Here is a 22154-nt window from a genome sequence, read left to right as displayed (position 1 = left end):
AAGGAAATTCATTTCTATAATAATACTTAACAGCTGGATACTGTCATTGTTGAATATTTCTTTTTCAGTTATTTTGCCTATGTTTTGTGTTAAACCACTGATCTGCTATGATTATGATTTGGGCAGAATTTATGCAGAATCAAATGTAAATAGATTATGAATATTCTGCATCAAAAGTTGTCTTAAACCTGTTGATAAATGGATTAGATAATAATACAGAATATTAACAAAATAACTGGCCAATTATTTACAACTAATTAATCAGTAATTGGGCAAGTTCCATATTTCATACTGGTACACTTGTAGAGTGAATATAAGTATATAACATGTGCTAAAGGAAGAATTTATGAAGAAGGAAATATAATACTTACGATCAACAGGACCAACATTATTAATCCTTATAGCTAAAGAGATAGAAAAAAAACATTTCAGTGAAACAGAGCTATAGGTAACTACCGTGTTTCTCCGAAAATAAGACAGGGCTTATGTTAATTTTCACTCCAAAATATGACACTAGGGCTTATTTTTGGGGGATGTCTTATTTTGATATATTAAAAAAATGAAGTTACAAAGTAAAACTATTAAACTAACCATTTAAAATAAACTATTATTAAACTAACTGATTAATACTTAAACAAACTAATTAACTAACTATTAAACTAATTAATAAATTAATTTTTTTTATTTCTTTCCTCTTCCTGCCACTCTTAACTAGGGCTTATTTTAAGGGTAGGGCTTATATTAAAACTATCCCCAAAAATCACACTAGGTCTTATTTTATGGGTAGGTCTTATTATCGGAGAAACACGGTATCTATAAAGTGGAAGTCAGGAAATATGTGGAATTACAAAACATAGATGCTTAATTCTTAACAAAATACATAAAATTCTTCTACATTAAACACAAGAGGAAGCAATTTGATAATCAATGCATTACATATAGTTGAAAAACATGATACTACTGGGTAACTATAAAGTCATTTCATGAGATAGGTGCATAGGATAAGACAAAAAAAAATAAGACTGACTTAATGGTTTTGCCTTTCCTCAGTAGGAAAAATACCCACCTCGAACGAAGGAAGAAAGTTGGCCAGGCTCAGAATTGAGCTTGACTAGAGGTTTACTGTCAGGTAATGAAGCTTTGACTTTGAAAGAACAGAAAAGGAAAAAAACCAAACAAAATAGATGAACAGAAGCAAATAAAGCAATAAAAAATAAAGTTACTATTTTAATTAATACAGAGTATAAATGAAAAGTTAAATAAGAAAAGCAAATTTTGTTTAATTAAAAAAAAAGCAAGCACATGAAACTACATTAATATTTTGCCTTCCAAAAAAACGGATCCTGTTTGTCTTTAAAACCTCACAAAATATTAATATTCAGAAATTACTGAACCTAACAAAACCAAAATGTAAATAAACTTTATAAATGGATCTGAATACATTTTAAATTCAACGCTTGTGTTTTAAGTGCCACTGTATGTGGAAAAATTAACTCAAAATGAAATAAAAAATACATGGCACTGAAGTAAGCTGAAATCCCCAAAAAACACATACACAATCACTCTATTTAGTTTTAGAAGGTGGGCAAAACATCTGAGTACCCCATCCATCAACTAATAATATATTAACTATTGGTATATTTACCTATCTCACATTGATGTAGACTAGCAAAAGATTCAATTAATAATCAAATAGGTCTGTCTGTTCACCTTCAAAACATGACACAGAATGATACATATCCATGTATGATATGACAACCTCCTTAGCAATTAGGTGTGCCCTTACTTGAACTTTCAACAATTTTTTGTTTCAAAGCACAAATTGTTTCACATTGCTTCTTTGTGACAATTTATTTGATAAAGCTGCACAACAAATAAATACATAAGATTTAAATATGGTGGATGCCCAGGCATTTTTCCAGCCTTGTGTGTGTGTGTGTGAATATCATAATAAATTACAAGTTGTCATTATAATGAACATCCACTGACTCAGTGAGGGAAAATGCATTCAAATATATGAAGTCAAACAGAAAAAGAAACATCAGTTTAAATGAATTTTAATCTGTTATAATACTCAAAATCTGTTCCTTAGTACTTGTTTGATAAAGTAAAGCTCTAAACTCCAGCCTAAATACAGAAAAGCACTTCACGGTATTGCTGGCATTACTAAAGTATCAGCTGCAGTATTTCAGGAGTGTATAAATTATACTACAGTCATAAGTCATACTGTTTAAATTATTAATGTGAAATATAATGCACATCTATACAGTATAAATATAAATTCTATATAAAATTAAATAATTATAGTAATTTAAAGTTCTATAAATTGCAGCTTACAGGAATAATTCATGACTTGAATTCAAAAACAACATCTTAAACAATATCCCTAATATTTTTAATACAAAATGACAGAATGCCACTACTTGATCATGCACACTCAAGAATACTTATTATACTGGTATATTTTTCTAATTAGATAGAATACCTATAAAATACCAACACTTGCTTCTAGAACTAAAATATCTCCATGTTACAAATCAAACACTTTTCTAATAGTTTCAGTACATACATATATATATATATGAATGGTTCTACTACAATAATTCTTCCCCAGGGTTGTAAACATTTTTTTAACAGTGATAGGACTTCAATTAATTAACCAGTTAGTCTTTCAAAAATTCAAACTTTGTATTACAGGAATAATAGAAATTTAAAGTATTATTTTTTGCTTTCAAACAAAGTTTGACCAAGAACGTTCATTTCACTATTAATAAAAGAAAAAACAAAGCAAAAAATATTTAAATAAATATAAACTGATGCACTAAATATATATGTAGTATTTTTTCAGTTTTAAATTTATGATATAAAACAATTTTATGCCTAAATGTATTCTCAAAAATGAAATGAGGTGCTGCCAGGTTGTTTTGATATTGAAATACCACACAGAGGATCAATACAATATTACAGAGGATCAATACAATATTACAGAGGATCAATACAATATTACAGCTTGAAGTAAGTAAGAAATCAAGAAAACATTTAAAGAAACATTACAAACATTTTTAAAGCTAATCACCACAAAGAAATAAAAATGGATTTTATTATATGTTTAGCAGTTTAGGACAGTAAATACGTTCCTATAATATTAATAAGGTACTTTCACATTTAGAAACTGCATCAATGGTGAGGACAACAGAGGTATTCATAGGAGAGCACTAACCTACCTGAATCAACATGAATAACAGTTTTGCTTCGCTCTGGACCAGAGGAACTACCATCTATGGGTTGAAGCAAATAAGAAGGTAAAAGTGGTGAAAGACATAGAGAAAAATAAAAGATTTTAGTTTATGTTACAGTAGAAACACTAAGACAAGAAGAATAAGTAAAACAATTATGAATTAATTTCATGGTGTTTGTATTTAAAGTAGAAATAAATATGATTCTTAGACTGTACTTGTGAACATTGTAGTTATAAGTATAGCAGGTAAGTATTTAATGAATGAAATTTGATATTGACAAAAAATGTAATTCTGGGAACCCTCAATTAAAAGTATTAAAAATAAATATTACAGGAACTAGCACAACAGTCTAATTCAAACAAGACATGTAATAAAACCAAAAGATACTACGAATAAAAATTACCTTTCACATCTTCTTCTTCCAGAGTTGTGCTGCTATCAGTTGATTCTTTTACTTGAGATCCTTCACTTTTTTTGTTTATAATGCTACGACCTAGTACAGTCATATAAAAAAGCACACTTATAGAGTGTATTCAATAATTGAGTTTGATTATAATCCAAAATCATAGATAGTTTGATAAGATAACCTGAAAACCTATCTTAATATAAAGAACATTTTAATTATATAGATTAAGGCAACTACATAAATCAAAATAACTTTTTTACAATTTTTTAATTATATTTAATTTCCTAAGTTACAAGCTTATATTCTATTAATATGTAAAAGGAAAAAAATTATTACATAGTATCATATACAATCTCAAAACCAAAAGAAAAGTTAAATTTTTTACAAAGTTAATTTGAGATAAATGATACTCACTAGAAAAGTTACGAGTTGCCAACATTGTTGTCAGAATAGCTCCCTGTGAATTATAGAAAATGAAAACTAAAACGTTTACATTCTTTGATCATTTACCTTAAAATATGTATCCTTTTCATTAAATACATTTTTAGAAAGTATTTGAACTGAAGTGTGGTGACTAAGATTATACATACACATAAGTAGCATTTATTGTTAGGATCTGCTTTTAAAGTTTTTGATAACTAATACTGCTATATTTAAATCTATAACTTACTGGATTTTGAAGGTGAAGACAAAAATTGTAATTTGCATACTGTGAACAACAGTTAAAACCCTGTACATTTTGATGTTTAGAAAGATGTATTTCAATTTGATTATGATCATAGACTTTAATGAAGAATTTTGTTTTGTTTTTTGTTTTTTTAATTTCACACAAAGCTACATGAAGGCTATCTGCACTAGCTGTCCATAAGGCAGCTAGTCATCACCACCCACCATAACACTGTTGCTTCTTAATAGCATACTCTTTAGCATGATTTTTTAATAGTTTAAGTGTATTGAATATTGAGCTTTATATTTCTCATTAATTTCTAAGGAAGTATCCAGTATAATTTGAGAACGTCTGTACAACTTCATTGTTCTATTAACTCTATTTTCCCAAATCAAAGCTGTAGCCCATTTACACAGTCACATTTTTCTCAACTTCATGAGTAGTTTAGTACAGTCAGAAAAATCTTATATTTTATTTACTAAAAAGTTACTTATACACTCTGGTTGTTTTTTTTCCAATGAGTTTAATATGCTACATAGTTTTGTAAAAAGAAGAGTTAGATGGGTCTGATTAAGATGTTTAAGACTATTATGTTAAGGGAACTGAGAGTACTGATGCATGATCTTTTTCATACTTACTGGTTAGAATAGTAGGAATAGAATAAAATAAATATAAATTTTGTATAGATACGAGTTATCTTCAGTTAGACACTTTATTTTTCTAATAGGGTAGTTGGTCTTTGGAATGGGTTGTCTTCAGAGGTGGTAGATGTAGCTAATTTAGGGAAGGCTTCATAAATATTTGAATGATAAGTACTGGCTCTAAGTGTTTTATTTTTATTTTAAAATTTAGTTTAGTGGGTGTGATGGCCTAAATGTACCACAAGGTTCCTTGTTCTCAAAATATATGCATATATACATATACAGTTTTAAATGCATCAAGCTAGATAAACAAACATTTTTTTACTGTTTGTTACTGAGAAAAACTAATAAATTCATAAAAATTACATTTAATAAGATACACTTTAATAATTCATGTCTATATGTTTTATACATATGCTACCAATTTTAAAAAAAGCACACATAAAAAGTAAATACAAAAATTGATTTTGTCAGAGACAGCAAAGAAATTTACCAAAAACTAGTTAAAAACTCTTGGATTTAATTCAAATTATAAAACATCATCTTTTTAAGTACGTGCAATCCATACAGTTAAAAATAAATAAAATGAGATGTGTACTACCACATATAACCATCATAAAATTTAGTAAGGAAAAGACAGCATATGCAATTCATTTTAATGCAAAACAAATTTATTTTTGATTAATGTAAAGTTAAAAACACACAATTAAACAGATATTACTAATACTGATAATTTAAGCTGTTAGATTTTATAATTCTCCTAATACATACTGAAGTAGGTATTAAACTAGAACACTGAATATATAAAAATATCTTCTTTATGAAAACTTAAAACTAATTAAAGAAACAACTTAATTCATTAGATGATCATATAACAAAAACATACTAAATTTCTGGTTGAATATGTTTAGTTTTAATAATGATAATTAAAATCTTATCCTACCTTAAGTTTACGTCTAGCATTGAATTTTTTCAAGCATTCTACAGTCTCCTGGCGATGAAGAGTTGAGGCCACTCGCTCCCTCTGCTAAATAACATAGAGATGAAAAAGTTAAATTATGGCAACATTGGCATATATATACATTATGTAAGATATAAAATAAATCTTTCTTTGAGATAAATCATACACATACACATACAAAAATGCACATTGTGGGTAAAAGTATTCAGCCACAATCAGTTTGCTTTAAGTATTGTTATATAAAAAAATGAAACTCAATGCCAAAAAAAATATTTTTCAAATAAAAAAATAATTCCAGATATTGTTAAACAAATAAGAATTGAAAGTTAAAGAACAGTAGCACTTAATTCATCCATCATGCAAATGAAAATCAATAAAAACTATAAGACAAAGCATTCTTTAACATATAACTGCTACTTACACAAATCCAGGGGTGCTTCAGAGCTTCAGAAGCAGTGATCCTCTTGGCAGGATTCACAGTTAACATACTGTTAATGAGATTCTTAGCCTCTGGAGTAACCGTGTCCCATTCAGGGGATGGATACTGATTAAAACACACATACTTGTTTAATTTTTAAGTTCTGTAAGCTAAACATCCAGTAAAGTATTATACCATTATATAAAAATATACTATAACATAAGTACTGCATACATTATTTTAAGGTAATCTTTAAATGTTATAATCATGAGTATGTTGAAAAACACACAGGTTTGATCACCTAGTTTTGAACATGGATTTATAATAATCACCATTTCTTTTGTTTAAAATATTTTTGGTTAAAATTTTATCGTTAAAGTATGCAAATCTTTTCCATTTCTATGCCTTAAAAAATAAAAGAGAATAGATTTATGAGCTTCTGTCCTAAAACTATATTCTAAGTGAGCCACCAAGTTAAAAATCAAAGCAACCTTACTTAGCTTGCTAAGTAATTTAGTTCATGACATTTACATTTACTTTGAATGTAAACATTAAGAGTATACGTGTATGTGTTTATGTATGGAAAGTCACCAAGTACCAGTAGTTTGAAGTGTTAATTATAATTTTTAGAACTGTATATATATATTTTAAATTCTGAAGTAATTTTTCACATTTACCTTACTGGTGATATATATATGTAAATAAATAATAAGAAAAGTACAGTTCTAAAGAGTATAATTAATACTTGAAACCACTGGTACTTGGCGACTTTCCATTATTACAGAACTGAGAACAAAAAGACAACTGAATGTTTTACAGATATTTAATATATTATGATTTACCAATAAAAACACTGTCAACTACATGAAATGATGATGCTTTTATTGGATAAACCATGATTTAAGACAGTACTAAAGCTCATATTAAAATAACTGAAATTTGAAAACATAGTGATATAAGAATGTGCATGTACTTTTTAGGATTGTGCTAAATACAGGAATGTGCTTACATCATAAGCTCCTGCCTTAATCTGTGCATATAACCTATGTTGATCTTCATCCCAGAAAGGAGGATAGCCTACTAGCAGTATATACAGTATTACCCCTAAAAGATATGAGAAGAATAATTCAGTTTCAGCTGTTAGAAATTATAGTAGAGGTTTAAAATTACTTATAAAATAATGGAATTGCAACATCAATCTTCAAAGGCTAAAAAAAACTACTACATTAATTTTCATACATTTCATATAGACAGAAACCATTAAAGTAACTGAGAAATAAAGAAACAAAAATAAACAACTACACTCATCCCATAATAAAAATTTGTATTTGGATTTATCTTGATTTTGCCCCTAATCTCAGCAACCACAGGTTAGCCAATTTTGCTGTGGAATTTTGGGACATTTGTGAACATGTTTTTGTTTTACTCAGTACGTTCTCTTTATTACGTTTCATTTGCTGTATTTGAAGTTGTTTTCACATTACATTTCCTGAATCTGGGTTCTTGCGAGTGCTACAGATTTATCTGTTGGATATCAGTAAACCTGAATATTAAATGCTGGGGAAAGAGAAAGGATATTAATCATCAGACTTTAGGAACACAGACACAGTCCAGGAATGAATATTCCTGTAAATGTCAAGAGTTTGGCATAATCGATAGTGATAGCAATTTGAATAATACTATGCAAAAAATCAAACAAGCACTTTCGATAAAACGATTTTGCCAACTATCAATTGATATTCTGGATTAATCCTTTATATTTTGAAGAATGGAACTAGTTTGACATGAAATTTTAACTTTGGATAACTTCTTTATTGACTTCTAGTCAAATTATTTTTTGTTTTTTACCATTTATCCAATGAATTCTGTTTATTTCAAAAAAGTTTAAATAATGGTTAATTAAATTTTTAAAAGAAATTTATTATGACAAAATTCAAATTTTAGTTCTTAAAATTAATATTAGTTATTACATAAAACTACTAACAATTCAACCATCAACAATGATACACTTCTCTTCAAGTGGCTGAAAAAAATCTTTGTGTATTTGTTAGATGGGGTAATTTTAACTGTTAACTACTAGCTGGCTGGTTTTTGTATGTTTATATTTTTTATCAATATTTTGTTATAACCTGTTTGGCTGATAATGCTGAGTTAACCCAATGAAATGCAGAGAATAAACTTATTTTCCTTAATCTTCAATTTTAGCCACTTTTGACTTTCAGTTTATTGTGCATGGTATCTCTTATTTGATATTAATTAATAGATATTATCTCTCAATGTACACATCCACTCAACTACCCTAACAGGTGGATGGTTTATAAAAATAAAACAATGAATACAAATTCAAAACACCACTTATTTAATTAAAATTCAAATATCATTACACAGATGAACCAATTAATAATGTAATTTTCAGTGCCTATGGACAGTTAATCAAAGGTGTTACATACTTAATACAATATACAAATATCCATAGAAAAGCATGAAAAAAGTGGAATTCAGAACAACTTACATCAATATGAAAAATGTACATAAAATAAACTGCAGACAAAACAAAGACTCAATCAAGAAAGACATGTAACCATTATGTACACAAAAAAAGTACATCTATATAATCAACTTAACACTACATAAAAATTTGATACCTGAAATGACAAAAAAAAGAGAAAATACAATTTGATAGATATAAAAATCATTGTGATAGTACTAAAACATAAATGCATTGATGTACAAGCAGATGTTACATAAGGAGAGTAACTAACCACATGCCCATATATCAACTGGTTTACCATACGGATCCTTCTTAAGTACTTCTGGTGACAGATATCCCGGTGTTCCTGCAAAGCCTGCAAGATATGATACATTAAATTTAATCTTTAGTAATAGGCTGCCAATATCAATCTTTAGTTGAATTAGTTTGATTTATCGATTAATGTGAAATACTTTTAATCATTGTCAACATACTTTAGATTATAATTATTAATGGACTGTATTTTTAAGCTACTGACTTCTTGAACAGGGGTTTATTATGTGCTAGTATAAACTTCTCATGCAAGTGAATGGTGCTCAATAATAATATTTAATTAATAAATCAGGTCTTTAGGTGTAATGGGTATACTTCAGCTGAAAACATCTATTTCTCAGGTAATTATTCAGAGCTGTAGTAGTTACTTCTTTGCAAATAAGTTAGTTAATATTTCTGGAGATGAAGTTTCAAGTATTTTGTGTTTTCATCCACACTTGCTATTGTAATTTATGTTCAAAAAACTTTTATCTCAAAATGCAAAGTTGTGTCTAAAGGCTATGTAATATTAGTAATTTTGGTAATCTTACATTTTCTAACTTATTTTCTTATTCTGCATGATCTTATAATTCTAAGCATTAAACATAAATCTTAAAACTATTTATAATCCAAAAAGCCTTTCTAGGTCATTATCAATCAGAGATTTTTTACAGTAGATGCCTTGTCCTCATCTTAAAATTAACATTACATTTACCAGAATTAATGCAGTACAACAATAAAACATTGTAAACAATAAAACTTAAAATAAAGATTAAATAATCATGACACTAATATAAATAAACAAACATGCTTTTTATTAAGCACAAAGTTACACAACAAACTATCTGTTAATGTCAAAATCTAATTTGTAAACCTTCATATTTATTGTTGAGGCACTGAAGAAGGAGGATATTAGACTGAATATAAGAACAAAAATTAAGTTTTAGAATAATTTTGGCTATACTGAATAAGTTATGCTATTCAAAAATGCTTCTCTGAAGTTCTCTGTCAGAAGACTCTAGCATTTTAAAAACATAATATTTCTAAACTAAGAGGATTATTTATAGATCTTTTCCAAAATCTTTCTTCTTAGAGACAAAGATAAATATTTGTAATTCTGAGTAGGCTCACATGCCCCAAAGAACTGTGAAAAAGAACATGTGAAGTTGAACTAGCTCTTTGTTGTTTTTACATTTTTTGATATTATCTGCATTAAGAAGGAATCCTGTTCAAGCTTTTGTAGAATGAGCATAACAACTTAAACACATTTATAAATAAAGTTTTATCATTACAATTAGTTCAAAGCTATAGGAAAAACTGGTTATATCTTATATTTTTATAATAAAAGTTTCTCAACAACCTTTATTTTCTTTCATCCTATATTTTTATTTTTCATATGTAAATTTATTACGTGATTGATATTTCAAGAAAACAGCTTTAGCCAAAATGTATCTTAAATCATATTTCAAACCTATACTAACAAATAATGCTGCAGGTCTATCCTAGTGTTGAATTCAGACACTGAATAAACAAAACTGTTTAAATAAAAGTCAACGAGTGTGTTGTTGTACAGCCTATTCTGAGTAGGTTTGTTTGTTCCTACAGCTGATCTACTAGTTTTTTGGGAATCAGTAAGTCAGCTTCAAAAGTTGCAAAAATCTGTTCAGGGTAGGTTCTGTGAGAACACACACACAAAAAGTTTTCTCAATGCAACATCGAGGTTTCACTGTCATTCTGCAACACATCTAAAAAAAATCGGGATACACAGGGCTGATATAGTACAAATTTAATTTCTTTAACCAAGACACAAACAGTAATTAATAGGCCTACTTATTTAAATGATTTAATGCAAGTTAATGCTAAATTTGGGTCCACTTTTGGGGATTCCCAATAAATAAGTTTTCTTGAAATATGCTGGCTTCTTTAGGGGTTGAGTGAAACATTTCATCTTTGTAATTTGTTTGGTAACATTTGTATTTGACATATATGCAAATAATGGATCTAATTATGTTAACATGATATCAGGAAAACACCTGAATTCAAATAAATGTTGATATAAAATAATAACAACCTTATAATCTGAGCACTTTTGAAAGGTGGATCTTTCTTGTTCAGGAGTAAACAGTTTGCCCCCTGAAGAAGAAAGATCCATCTTTCGAAAGAGCTTGAATTATATGGATTTTAATATCTTTTATATATATATTTAAATTAACATCCATTTAAATATTTAATTTCCAGATACACAAATACAATAGTTAAATTTCATACTTTGTCAAACCACAAAATAAATCTTAATTTAAAAATATACTGAATTCCAAAACTAATTTCACAAATTCATGTAATTATGATACACATGTAATATAGATTTAGTTAGGAATATGTAGTCTTAATGTTAAGGATAGGTACTACACTGAATGGCTGCCTAGGATGCTAAATACTAAGGGGGTTCCCATGTATACAAGTAGGGGAGTAGACTTAATTTCTGCTTAGGAAGTTGGTTTAATCTATTAACAGCTATGAAAAATATACACTGTACTAGCTATCTCATCTATCTGCTTTTTCTTTTTGGTTCTTGGTTCCTGTTTTGACATTTGAATTTCCTAAATCCAATTAATTTTGGTAAATGGACTTTTACTCCATTCACTTTCTATAAAAAGAAAACACAAGCACACCATCAATAATGCCACTGAGTCTGTATATGGTGTTTTGTTCAATATTACTGTCATGTTCCATGTAGGTGGTTTCTTACTGTTTGGACTGCAGAATACTAGTAATATTTATATAGTGCTGAAAATGGATATTATATTTTGTGTACATGCAAGAACTACTGTAATCAAAAGTTAAAATAATGCTAATGTTTATGTTGTATGACTTTAAGAAATGGTTGTATTTATTATTGCCAATATATTTAGCAGGAATAGATTTTGTTCTTATACTTTTCAGGGAAGATTTGAAAAATAGAATGAAAAGTGATGCAATGTTTTTATAGTTTTCTCTCCTGCATTAACAAGTACTGATACAGATATATCCTAGTGTTAAATTCAGACACTGAAAGAGCAAAATAAACTTTTCTAGGTAATACCTAGTGGCAGGGAAAAAAGCATCAAAATAAATAGACACAATGATAATTAAAAAGGAATACTTCAATTACCTCAATAGCATAAATAGACAAGAAACTAAAAAAAACATATCTTTCCTTATGAAGTTATGGAACAAAAAATGTTAATTTTCACTTTTTCTTAGCTTACTTGCCCACTTTTGTTAGATTCCAGAAACAGGTAGCAATAGGTTGTGTTTTACATTTTGTCTGAAAGAGTGCTTAACAGTAAACATTAGCAGATATAATCCACTTTTACCTTTCTTTGGGTTATGTAAAATGTGAGAGAAATTAGCTTCCTCCATCTTGTATATCCAACAAAAATATTATGTTTTGTTATAAATAAACATATAATACATATCTCTACATCAATATAAGATTCTAGAAAGTTAAAAATGAAGATTTATTTACCACAGGCTATTTACAACTACATCTTGTAGTTTATCTTAAGCTGTCAGTGACTCCAACATAATAAAGTTTGCCATGTAACAACTTTTTGGAGGTAAATAGGTTAGTTAGAGTCACAAAGTAATAGTAGACAATGAATCTAATACTGTGGCTTCAGAATATTTATACTTATGACTACATCATTCATTCCTTTAACAGAAACAACAATCAAAAGTTATTTTTTGCTACTTCGGCAACAAACTAGTGGGAGATACAATACAGAAAGAGTAATTAGCAGTAGTGAAAGAAAAGCTATTTTTCTCATCTACATGTAACAACACTTACCATACCAAGCTTGCTGATCTCCCTGCACTTCAATAGCGAGACCAAAATCTGCTAGTTTCACAGCTGCTCCTTTAGTCTTGCTTGCCAAGAGGAGATTTTCTGGCTGGTTGAATGAGACCAAAAATAAGTTCAATATAAATCCTGTTAAGTGAATGTTGATTTAAACTGTATCCACAAATGTAATATTTCTGAATAATTATACTGAGAATATATACTACAACATGCATTTATATAGGTGTATATGTTATAGATAAGTGTATTTAATACATACTTACCAGAATCTTAAAAACTGTTAACTACTCAAGACATCATTGAAAATTTTGTGAAATGTTAAAATTTCACTTTAGAGACATTAATATACACTAGAGTTGTTTATAATCATAAAGTTTCTAAGCAGACTACAGTATGTTTTTGTATTTTCATTCAAAGTGAATCTAAGCTGTGTATTGAATATGTTCACAAACCATTCTATAAAATTCGTTATGATTCTAATACTGATTTTTGAAGATGTTTCACAACCGATAGTGAACAATTACCATTTCAGGTCTTTCAACTGAAAATCAAAAGGCAGAATAATTCTGAGAAGGAATCACACAGTGGAATGAAACACAAAAATTACTATATAAAAAATAAAGACAGAATTTAATGTTTGAGATACTTTACAGGCTTAAAAACAATTGTCTTTACATGTAATAATAGTAAATATCCCTATATACCCATTAATTATTTAATTAGGTAACACATCATCGAAATAAATCTACTCATTAGCCAACAATAACCATTATTTGCTTTAAAAGTCCCTTTGAAATAATTGCAAAAGAAAAAGGAATTACACAGATTAAATGTCTTCATGTTTCACAACACATGTAAAATGATTTACCACTTCTTTGAGCTAATGTAATTTCTTAGGGTCAAACATGTAATATTAATCAGACTCAAATTTTTAAACTTACCTTGAGATCTCTGTGAACTACATTATTCTGATGACAGTGATAGACACTTTCCAATATTTGTTGAATACAGTGACTAAAAGTTAAAGAAAAAATACATTAAAAATAAAAAAATAATTATTTACATTTTGGTTGCCCTCTGGTTTCCTGTGAATGTGATCTTTAAATGACATAATATTATTATTTTATGAATAATAAATAACTACCCAAATATTATACAACTTAAAGGGTAATGTAGTAAAACAGAAGAAATAACATTAGTTACGTACTAAACGTTACACTTAAAATACCGAAATCAATTTTGACAAAACTGAATGATAAGTATACTGTAATTATATCGTATAGTCAGAAGATTTTTTTTTTATCAGCATTTGTTATTATTATGTCCTTCTCACAGACAGTATGTTTTGAACAAAATCTTTCTGAATAACTTATTTATTACTAAATAATTACATTTTACTTAGATATTTGTTCACCAGATGGCAGAATTTGTGTTGCCAAACCTAATGGAGTTTTGAGCGAAAGTGAAAAAAACAAAGAAACAATATTCATTTTGTTGCAATCAAAATTAGAGCAAAAAGCGATTACGATGTTCCTCAAGACGTCTGTTTATTTGTCTGAGTCTTTGCACATAACTGTCCCTAATTTTGAATTGGCTGACTAAAGGGAAGTCACCTAAGCAATAGTAAGCACCGCCAACTCTTGGTCTATAATTACCTGATAGAATAATGAATTTTAACTTTCACTTTTATAAGGATCCCATGACCACAACTTGCGGTGCAATTGTTGCGGCAACGAACCACGAAATCATCATATTTACATGCTGAACATAAGCACGGGAGAAAATATCCAGAAATAAGTACAAAGGTATTGTGTGTTTCAATTACGTCACTTAACACGTGAACATTTTAGTTAAACCAGATGAAGTATGCACTAAGACTTTATAATTTTATACCAAAATTTCTGGTGTAAACACATTAACAACTTAAATAAACACATTAAGTCGACAATTTTCACACGACGATGAAAGCTTTCGTGAAAACTGGGTTGCCAAAAAAAGGAAGAAAAAGGTTGTGGTTCCTTATTTTCATCACTTTATCTATTTCACTTATATATTTAAAATTATCGTTGTAAAACTTTATCTTTTCATTAAATAAAACCTAGTGTGTGTGTGTACACACCTTAAACAATCCAAAATAATGTCAATTGAAAGTGACTTCATTTGTTCCTGCAGTTACAATTACTTGTTCATAACTACTAGTCACTCATTTGAGCCTCTTATCTATTTGACGCATCCCAAAGCACACCAATCTATCTGACATGGTATAATACATGTAGTTAACTCGCATATTAAATTATTTCTCGTAAAATTAGACATTGTAAAACGGACCACAATAACTCAGTTGTGATCTTCGCATGATGCGATTTAAACGACACCTGGTTTTCTTACGATACGTTCACTACAATCCCTATTATTATGTCTATATATATATCTATAAAATGCAGAATAGTAATATGATTATTGAAATGCTAATTCTAAACAGACACGTGGTTGTGTAATCCCTGTTCAGGTTTTACAAAGTGGTTGATCTTAAGGTGTTTTTTATTACATTTAATTACAACACACCATACACTTTTACCAAATGATCGGCGTCAATGAGCGAATTCTTGCTTGATTTTTCACTTTGAAAATTGAGACTAAACTTACTTTGTATCATCCTGACGGAGAAAAAACAAACCAAACATGTTATATTAGTTTCATAAGATCATCCTCAATTTTAAATGTTGTCATTATACCAGTATACAAAATTTAAATGTTTGTTAGTAGCCAAACTTTATAAGTAGTCCTTTGTTTATTTGGATGTTTGTCGCCAAGCATAAAGCTACACAACAGGCTATCTGTGCCGTGTCCACTATCAAAACTCTGTTTTTAGCGTTTATAAATCTTCAGACATACTGCTGAGTCACTGGGGCGCTACGTTGCCTTACTAAAAACACAAAATATAAGAACGTTGTGTGAATAAAACAGTCATTACCAACATGAGCAAACTTCAGATACTTCCCAAGATTTTCTAATTACCAATTTCTAATCGATATTTCCCAAAATTGGTACGTTTTGTTACTCGACTGGCTTTTAATATGTCAGTGAAGAAGGGTTGGCGTTTTTTTAATTATAATAAATAACATACAGTTGTTATACACGTAAAAAAATATATATATTTCATTTAATGCTTTTGTACACATACATTCAAGTCCCAAGTAATATTCTTCCCGCTAATAAATATGCCTTTCCCTCTTAAATATAAGGATTTCTTTTTCGATCTAGAAATTACGTCAACATTAAATGTTGGGAGAAATACTGAATATATTATTCGCAGTAAAGGCATTTAAACAATTATTCAATGCAATTTAATTAATCATTAAAGGTTTTTGTTTTCCTCTACGTGTTTATGCTATTAGTTTGTTAAATCAATGTTTCTTTTCATTTCAAAATAGCCAGTTTACTTTGCTGAAAATACTATTGTAGATCCATTTTACATATTTTTTTAATATTACGCTAACATCTATGATAAAAAGAGATTAACATTTAACCAATAAAAATATTTTATGAACACGAGTGATATTTGTTTTCTATTAGCAATATGATTAAAACTCCACATTACTGTAATAACCAGAATAATAGAGTGAAGTATGCACTGACAAACCCCTGAATTGTGGTTTACCTGCAAGGCATGGATTAGTGTGTATACAGCGTCATTTGCGTGTAATTATTTAAAGAAAATCCAGTACGTATAAAAAGAAATTGCAAAGGTCTTTCATCATAACTCGACAAACAGACGAAAAGAAAAACATGAAAGTATTAACAATACGCACTCGACTTCATTAGTTTAAAATATAATAAATCATATCAAATTAGTTCAAAGCGTTAATAAGCAATATCTCAACTTTTACTTTTGATTTTTGAGACTGTAGTTCATTACAAAATTATGAGCCACTATATATTTTATTTTGGACGAAAAGTTACCATTCATATTAAGAGTAACTCGGTGAAGTTTAACTGTGCTCTAGCTCAATTGGTGTCCCATAGTGGGTTAGTGGTAAATTTCAGACTTAAAGGACTAAAATACGGGACTCAATTCACCACGGTGAACAGATCGCAGATAGCCCAACATGCAGCTTTCTGCTTAACAATAAACACACAAACAAACAATGGGCTATTTATAACGTATGTCTACTTTACAAGTGTTTAAAAAATGAACAGGACAAACGGTCTAATTGGAATAATCCGATTGGTAACAAAATTAATTAAACGGTTTTAAGCACAATGTGAAGCCACTCATGCAATTTATAATGCGTTACACCAGTGCGTTAAGCGTTAGTTAATTGTGAACAAACTCTAATAGCAATTAAATCATATTGAGCAATCATATAACAAAAACCAGGTTTTAAAAACGTTGTAAGTGCTTTTTTTAAATCAAAAGTCTACTTTATAGTTGTAAAAGTATTGGAACGGAAGATATGTTCTAATTTAGAAATGATTTCGGAAATTAAATCAGTCTAGTTTTTCTAATCCTTCTACCGGATTATTGTTATCAAACCCACGATGAAATCCCACGCTCTTTAATGTTCCCTTAGCAATAAAGGCCACCATGTTAAGACTATGAAAGTACATCAAGTTTTAAGATAAGACTCTACTAATTAAATATCTACAACTAACTTTCAATTAAAACTACTCTTCAGTTCTATTATTCTTAACTCTTTGTTTGTTTGTTCTTGAATTTCGCGCAAAGCTACTCGAGGGCTATCTGCGGTAGCCGTTCCTAATTTAGCAGTGTAAGATTAGAGGGAAGGCAGCTAGTCATCATTACCCACTGCCAACTCTTGGCCTACTCTTTTACTAACGAATAGTGGGATTGACCGTCGCATTATAGCGCTCCCACGGTTGAAAAGGCGAGCATGTTTGGTGCGAAAGGGATTCGAACCCGTGACCCTCGGATTACGAGTCGAACGCCTCAACCAACCTAGCCATTTTTCTTAACAATTTTTCTTCCTGATAAATTAAAAGGTTAATGCGTTCCAGGTTTTATCTCATTGTATGTCGGTTTCCTGGTATCCAGGTTTTAGTTTCTTTCTTGACTCAGCGCAAATCTACAAAGCTACATAGTTTGCTGTGTTTTGTACAATACGAGGAATCAAACCCAGAATTCTGTAAATTTGTATATGGATTGTACTGAAGAGCCGAATTCTATAACTTTTACTTTTATATTCGCTTTCTGCAATGTTCAAAGGTCCTCCAAATTACAAATAGTTGTCTTCAAAATGTTTTTAAAAGATTTCTTTTGGTTATTACTAGAATGAAATTAGGTAAGGGAAAGGCCTTAGATTTTACTGAATGCTAATTTTATATTCCTATTTTATCGTGGGAGTAACTGATTGGAATATCACTTTTTTATATTTATTAAGCTATTACATATTTTCGCTATGCCCATGTTTCATCTGGGTGTCTTTGGAACCGTGATTATAATCAGCAAGGTGATTTTACTTTCTCTGCAACGCCCATAGTAACAACTGTTTCATCCAAAACCGGAATGTGTTGTATTCCCTAATTTTACTGCAACTTCTCCATTACTCCTGCTATATAAAAGGGCAACTAACAAGTAGAGATTTCAAAATAACTTTATCAAATGTAACTTTTAGGTAACTAGGATTAATTAAGAACACATTACGAGAAACACACTTGAAGTAAGATGCATTCTCAAGACGTCTGGTAGTATTAGCACTTTAATTAAAATAAAGTACAGAGCAACGTTTCTTAACCTAAAGATAACCGAAGAAAGTCAAAACGTTGCTTTGTACTTTATTTTAATTAAAGTGCTAATACTACCAGACGTCTGAAACCAATTGAGATGCAAATTAATTATATCATTGGAGTTATTGACTAGAGTCCACTCAGACCCTCTATGAAATCTTATTTTTAAAAACTTCATTTCAAAGTATATTCTTTCATTGAAGTGACAACTATGGTGATAGTGAAACTTCACTTAAAACATCAACAAAAATGTCATGTTATTTTTTTTACTTTCTTGTTTACTGACCCAAGAAAAGCTCAAATACGTTGCACCCCTCGGTTGTTTAGCTGTAAGTTTATGAGCTTATGACGTTAAAAATCGAGGTCCGATACGTGCGGTGGGCACAGTGCAGATGGTCCATTGTGTTGCTTTACTTGTTTTTGAAACTGACAAACAAAACAATACTGTAAAGTTATGAAACGTAAATCATTTCGAAACAGTAGCACCTGTGTCATATCTTAAGGTAAAACGATATTCTTGTTCTCAGCTTATATGGTAATATTCAAATCTAAGTGATATGTGAGAAGATAAAATATTTTATTTTTAATTACCCTGATTTTTGTAGATTAAGCATGGCCTATAAAATATCATTCTGTATTACACACACACTGCTGTATGACATTTCTTAGCCGTATTGATTATACTCACATTAACTTCACTATAGTGAACAAATTGAAATGAATGGGGGATGGTTATTTCTATATGTAAGCTAAAGAATAGCATGTATATACAGGCAGTTATTGTAATTCCGATTTATTATATATATATTATTTTATTGCTTGTTTTTGTTTATTTTGCGTTAATGGAACACAAATGAAGAATTCGCAGACTCATAGTTCGGAATGATAACCATTAGACCACGAGTCGTCCCTTAAGTAATAAAAAAACATTAATACAACACTTCCTTGCATGATGTGTTAATTCTATTTTTATGAAAGCCTGGATCGTTAATCAATCATCTATACAAGTTTAAGAATGCAGTATTTAAAAATATCGTACGTCTTTCTTATAACCATAAGAAACCATTTCTTTGGTTCCCATTTTAGAAAACTACTTTATATCTCACAAGAGACGATACATCATAGTTTAAAATACCATTCATGTAATGGTGTTCCGTTACAATTTATTACTACTCTTGAATGGCTAACAATCAATCTTCTTTGGAAGACGATTATGTTAAAAAAACATAGTTAAATAAGTAGTGTCTTTTGTATCTTACGATTAAAAGAAGTAAAATGCACTACATATTAAGCGCATGGTGCTATCTGTAAATCTGACAGAAAAGTAGAATTCAATCTGCATAAGTCGTTATAACTTTCCATTTTTTTCTAGGAAATATTTTCGAAAGTCATATTGATAGAGAAAGAATGCATTCTCTAACACGTGAATTAAGGTCACAACATTTAACAGCTTCTATTAAATAAACGTATAAATATGTCAATACCAAAAGCCCACTCTTACCTATACAAAGTATATACTGACCACGTAAGGATATTAGTAATTGAGATACATTTTATCTTTGCATGATTTGACTAACATGATAATACTAAATCCTTACTTTATCTTTTCTTTGATAACATTTGAAGTACAGTTTAGACTTATGTGGTTAAGCATAGCTGTAATAGTTCAATTTCATCTACTTCAATAGTTAGGGTAAATTTTAGTGATTTCAGTTGGAATGATAACAGTTAATATTACAACTTAATCTATACGAGTTTAATTGACGTGATAACATTTAATGTCTCAACTCAGTTTATATGAGTTATATTAGTATTATAACATTATATATCACAGATCGCTCTACTGCAGTTCACTCCAAATGTCTTAAGCTAATATAATAACATTTAATACCACATTTAAGTCTTAATCAATCCAATTGGTATAATAAAATGTAAAGCTTAGTTACGTCTTAAAAATTAAGTTGGGGTAATAACAATTAATATTCAGTTCAGTCTTATTTGGTTTAGTTGGCATAATAAAATTTTAAACACTATCTAATTCATACTTTTAAATTCTTGTCAGGCAAAGTGAAGTAAAGTATTACTTCACTAAAGTGTTTAAGATTACCTGGTGAAATTGAGAACAACATAACACTGAATTGACAGAGTTATAGATGTTGTTTATTATGTAATCTTGTTTTTTACATATTTTGTCAATAAAACTTTCAACAAACACATAACCTGATGTATGAAGGATGTAACAGAAGTCTGGACCCATAGGGGAAAAATACACAATTTATTGTTAATTTATTTGTTATTCAAATTACGCACCATTAACAGCCATACACATAATAATTCTTGGTATACTGTGTCATCAAGTATTTTCATTCTTTTAATATGTACAACTGATGTTATAACTGAGTTTAACTTTAAAACTATAATGTCTATTTTCCCTATGGGTCCACACCTTAGAGAAACTGTACGCGTTAACATTTCTGCCCTTTCATGTATGTAACGAAGTTTAATTTTGTGGAACAGAAACTGCTGTTAATTGATGCTGGAACAATGTTTGGAGTGAGGGTGTTTAAAAAAAATTACACTCTTTCTAACATCAGCAAAAGTTCATAGCTCCCTTACACTTAAAGTCAGGGAGTGCTATCATATCCCCAAAATCCCAAGTAACAACCCCTTAAAAACTGTTCATAGAAACAGATTAAATATCATGAAATTTTAAGAAACGTTTTTGGTATATTCTAACCTTATTTAAATTTTCAAACATATATCTCTAAGCGTTCAAAACATGAACCACCACATTTTCTTTGAGACAATAAAAAGTTTTGTCACCTAGAAATATCAGTATTAGCATGATGATATTGCTACATTGTTATTTCTTCGTGACAATGTTTACGATAACACAAAAAGGAATGTTTGAAGCACATACCTGGATATAACTTTAGTACTTATACCCAATACTGCAGTATGATATAAAACCTATTCAAGTTATATTTAGCAGTCATTACCAGACTTTCACTTAACTGAACCAGTTGTTAACTCATTTACCAAAACATATGCTGTTCAGTGTTTACAACAGTTTATGTGCTGCTACCATAGCAACCAACTATTATTTTCACAAATATTTAAAAAGTGAACGTAATTTGTGAAATGTGTAACAGTGTGAATTAGAAGAAGCATGTCTAATGTTTAAAAGTGGAAAATATAGTGTTAAAGATTCTCGCTAATAGAATGAAAGATTCTATGTTCACAATGTGTGAACAGTTTCCAGATATGTCCTGCCAGAGTTGCTGAAACCTTCATGGATTACTAATAAAGTAATAAGGCTTAGCAATAAAGAAATTCAGAGAGTAGGCCTGAAAAAACCCTAACCTAATTCCTTTCGTTAGTACGTACATGAAACAGTTGTCGGCTGCTTGCTCTTGCAGATAATTGAATTACTTCTTGTAATTCATGAGTT

General features: G+C 29.4%; 1 protein-coding gene across 3 annotated transcripts in view; it reads right to left on the bottom strand.

The window, feature by feature from the left end:
* Positions 1 to 22154, bottom strand: part of LOC143246354 (calcium/calmodulin-dependent protein kinase type II alpha chain-like) — a 158239-nt gene that overhangs the window by 22139 nt on the left and 113946 nt on the right. The window contains exons 6-16 of one of the 3 annotated variants that reach the window (XM_076492927.1): positions 13897 to 13969; positions 12944 to 13046; positions 9095 to 9178; positions 7342 to 7436; positions 6336 to 6458; positions 5897 to 5980; positions 4060 to 4102; positions 3643 to 3732; positions 3225 to 3278; positions 1067 to 1144; positions 372 to 404 (exon numbers count right to left, since the gene is read on the bottom strand). In XM_076492927.1, the coding sequence (XP_076349042.1) occupies positions 372 to 404; positions 1067 to 1144; positions 3225 to 3278; positions 3643 to 3732; positions 4060 to 4102; positions 5897 to 5980; positions 6336 to 6458; positions 7342 to 7436; positions 9095 to 9178; positions 12944 to 13046; positions 13897 to 13969 (860 nt within the window). The remainder of the gene's footprint in view (positions 1 to 371; positions 405 to 1066; positions 1145 to 3224; positions 3279 to 3642; positions 3733 to 4059; positions 4103 to 5896; positions 5981 to 6335; positions 6459 to 7341; positions 7437 to 9094; positions 9179 to 12943; positions 13047 to 13896; positions 13970 to 22154) is intronic. The other 2 variants (XM_076492929.1, XM_076492930.1) reach the window with 2 other exon arrangements.

This window comes from Tachypleus tridentatus, chromosome 3 (assembly GCF_004210375.1).
Source record: "Tachypleus tridentatus isolate NWPU-2018 chromosome 3, ASM421037v1, whole genome shotgun sequence".
NCBI lineage: Eukaryota > Metazoa > Arthropoda > Merostomata > Xiphosura > Limulidae > Tachypleus > Tachypleus tridentatus.
This window is presented reverse-complemented; position numbering and strand designations above follow the sequence as displayed.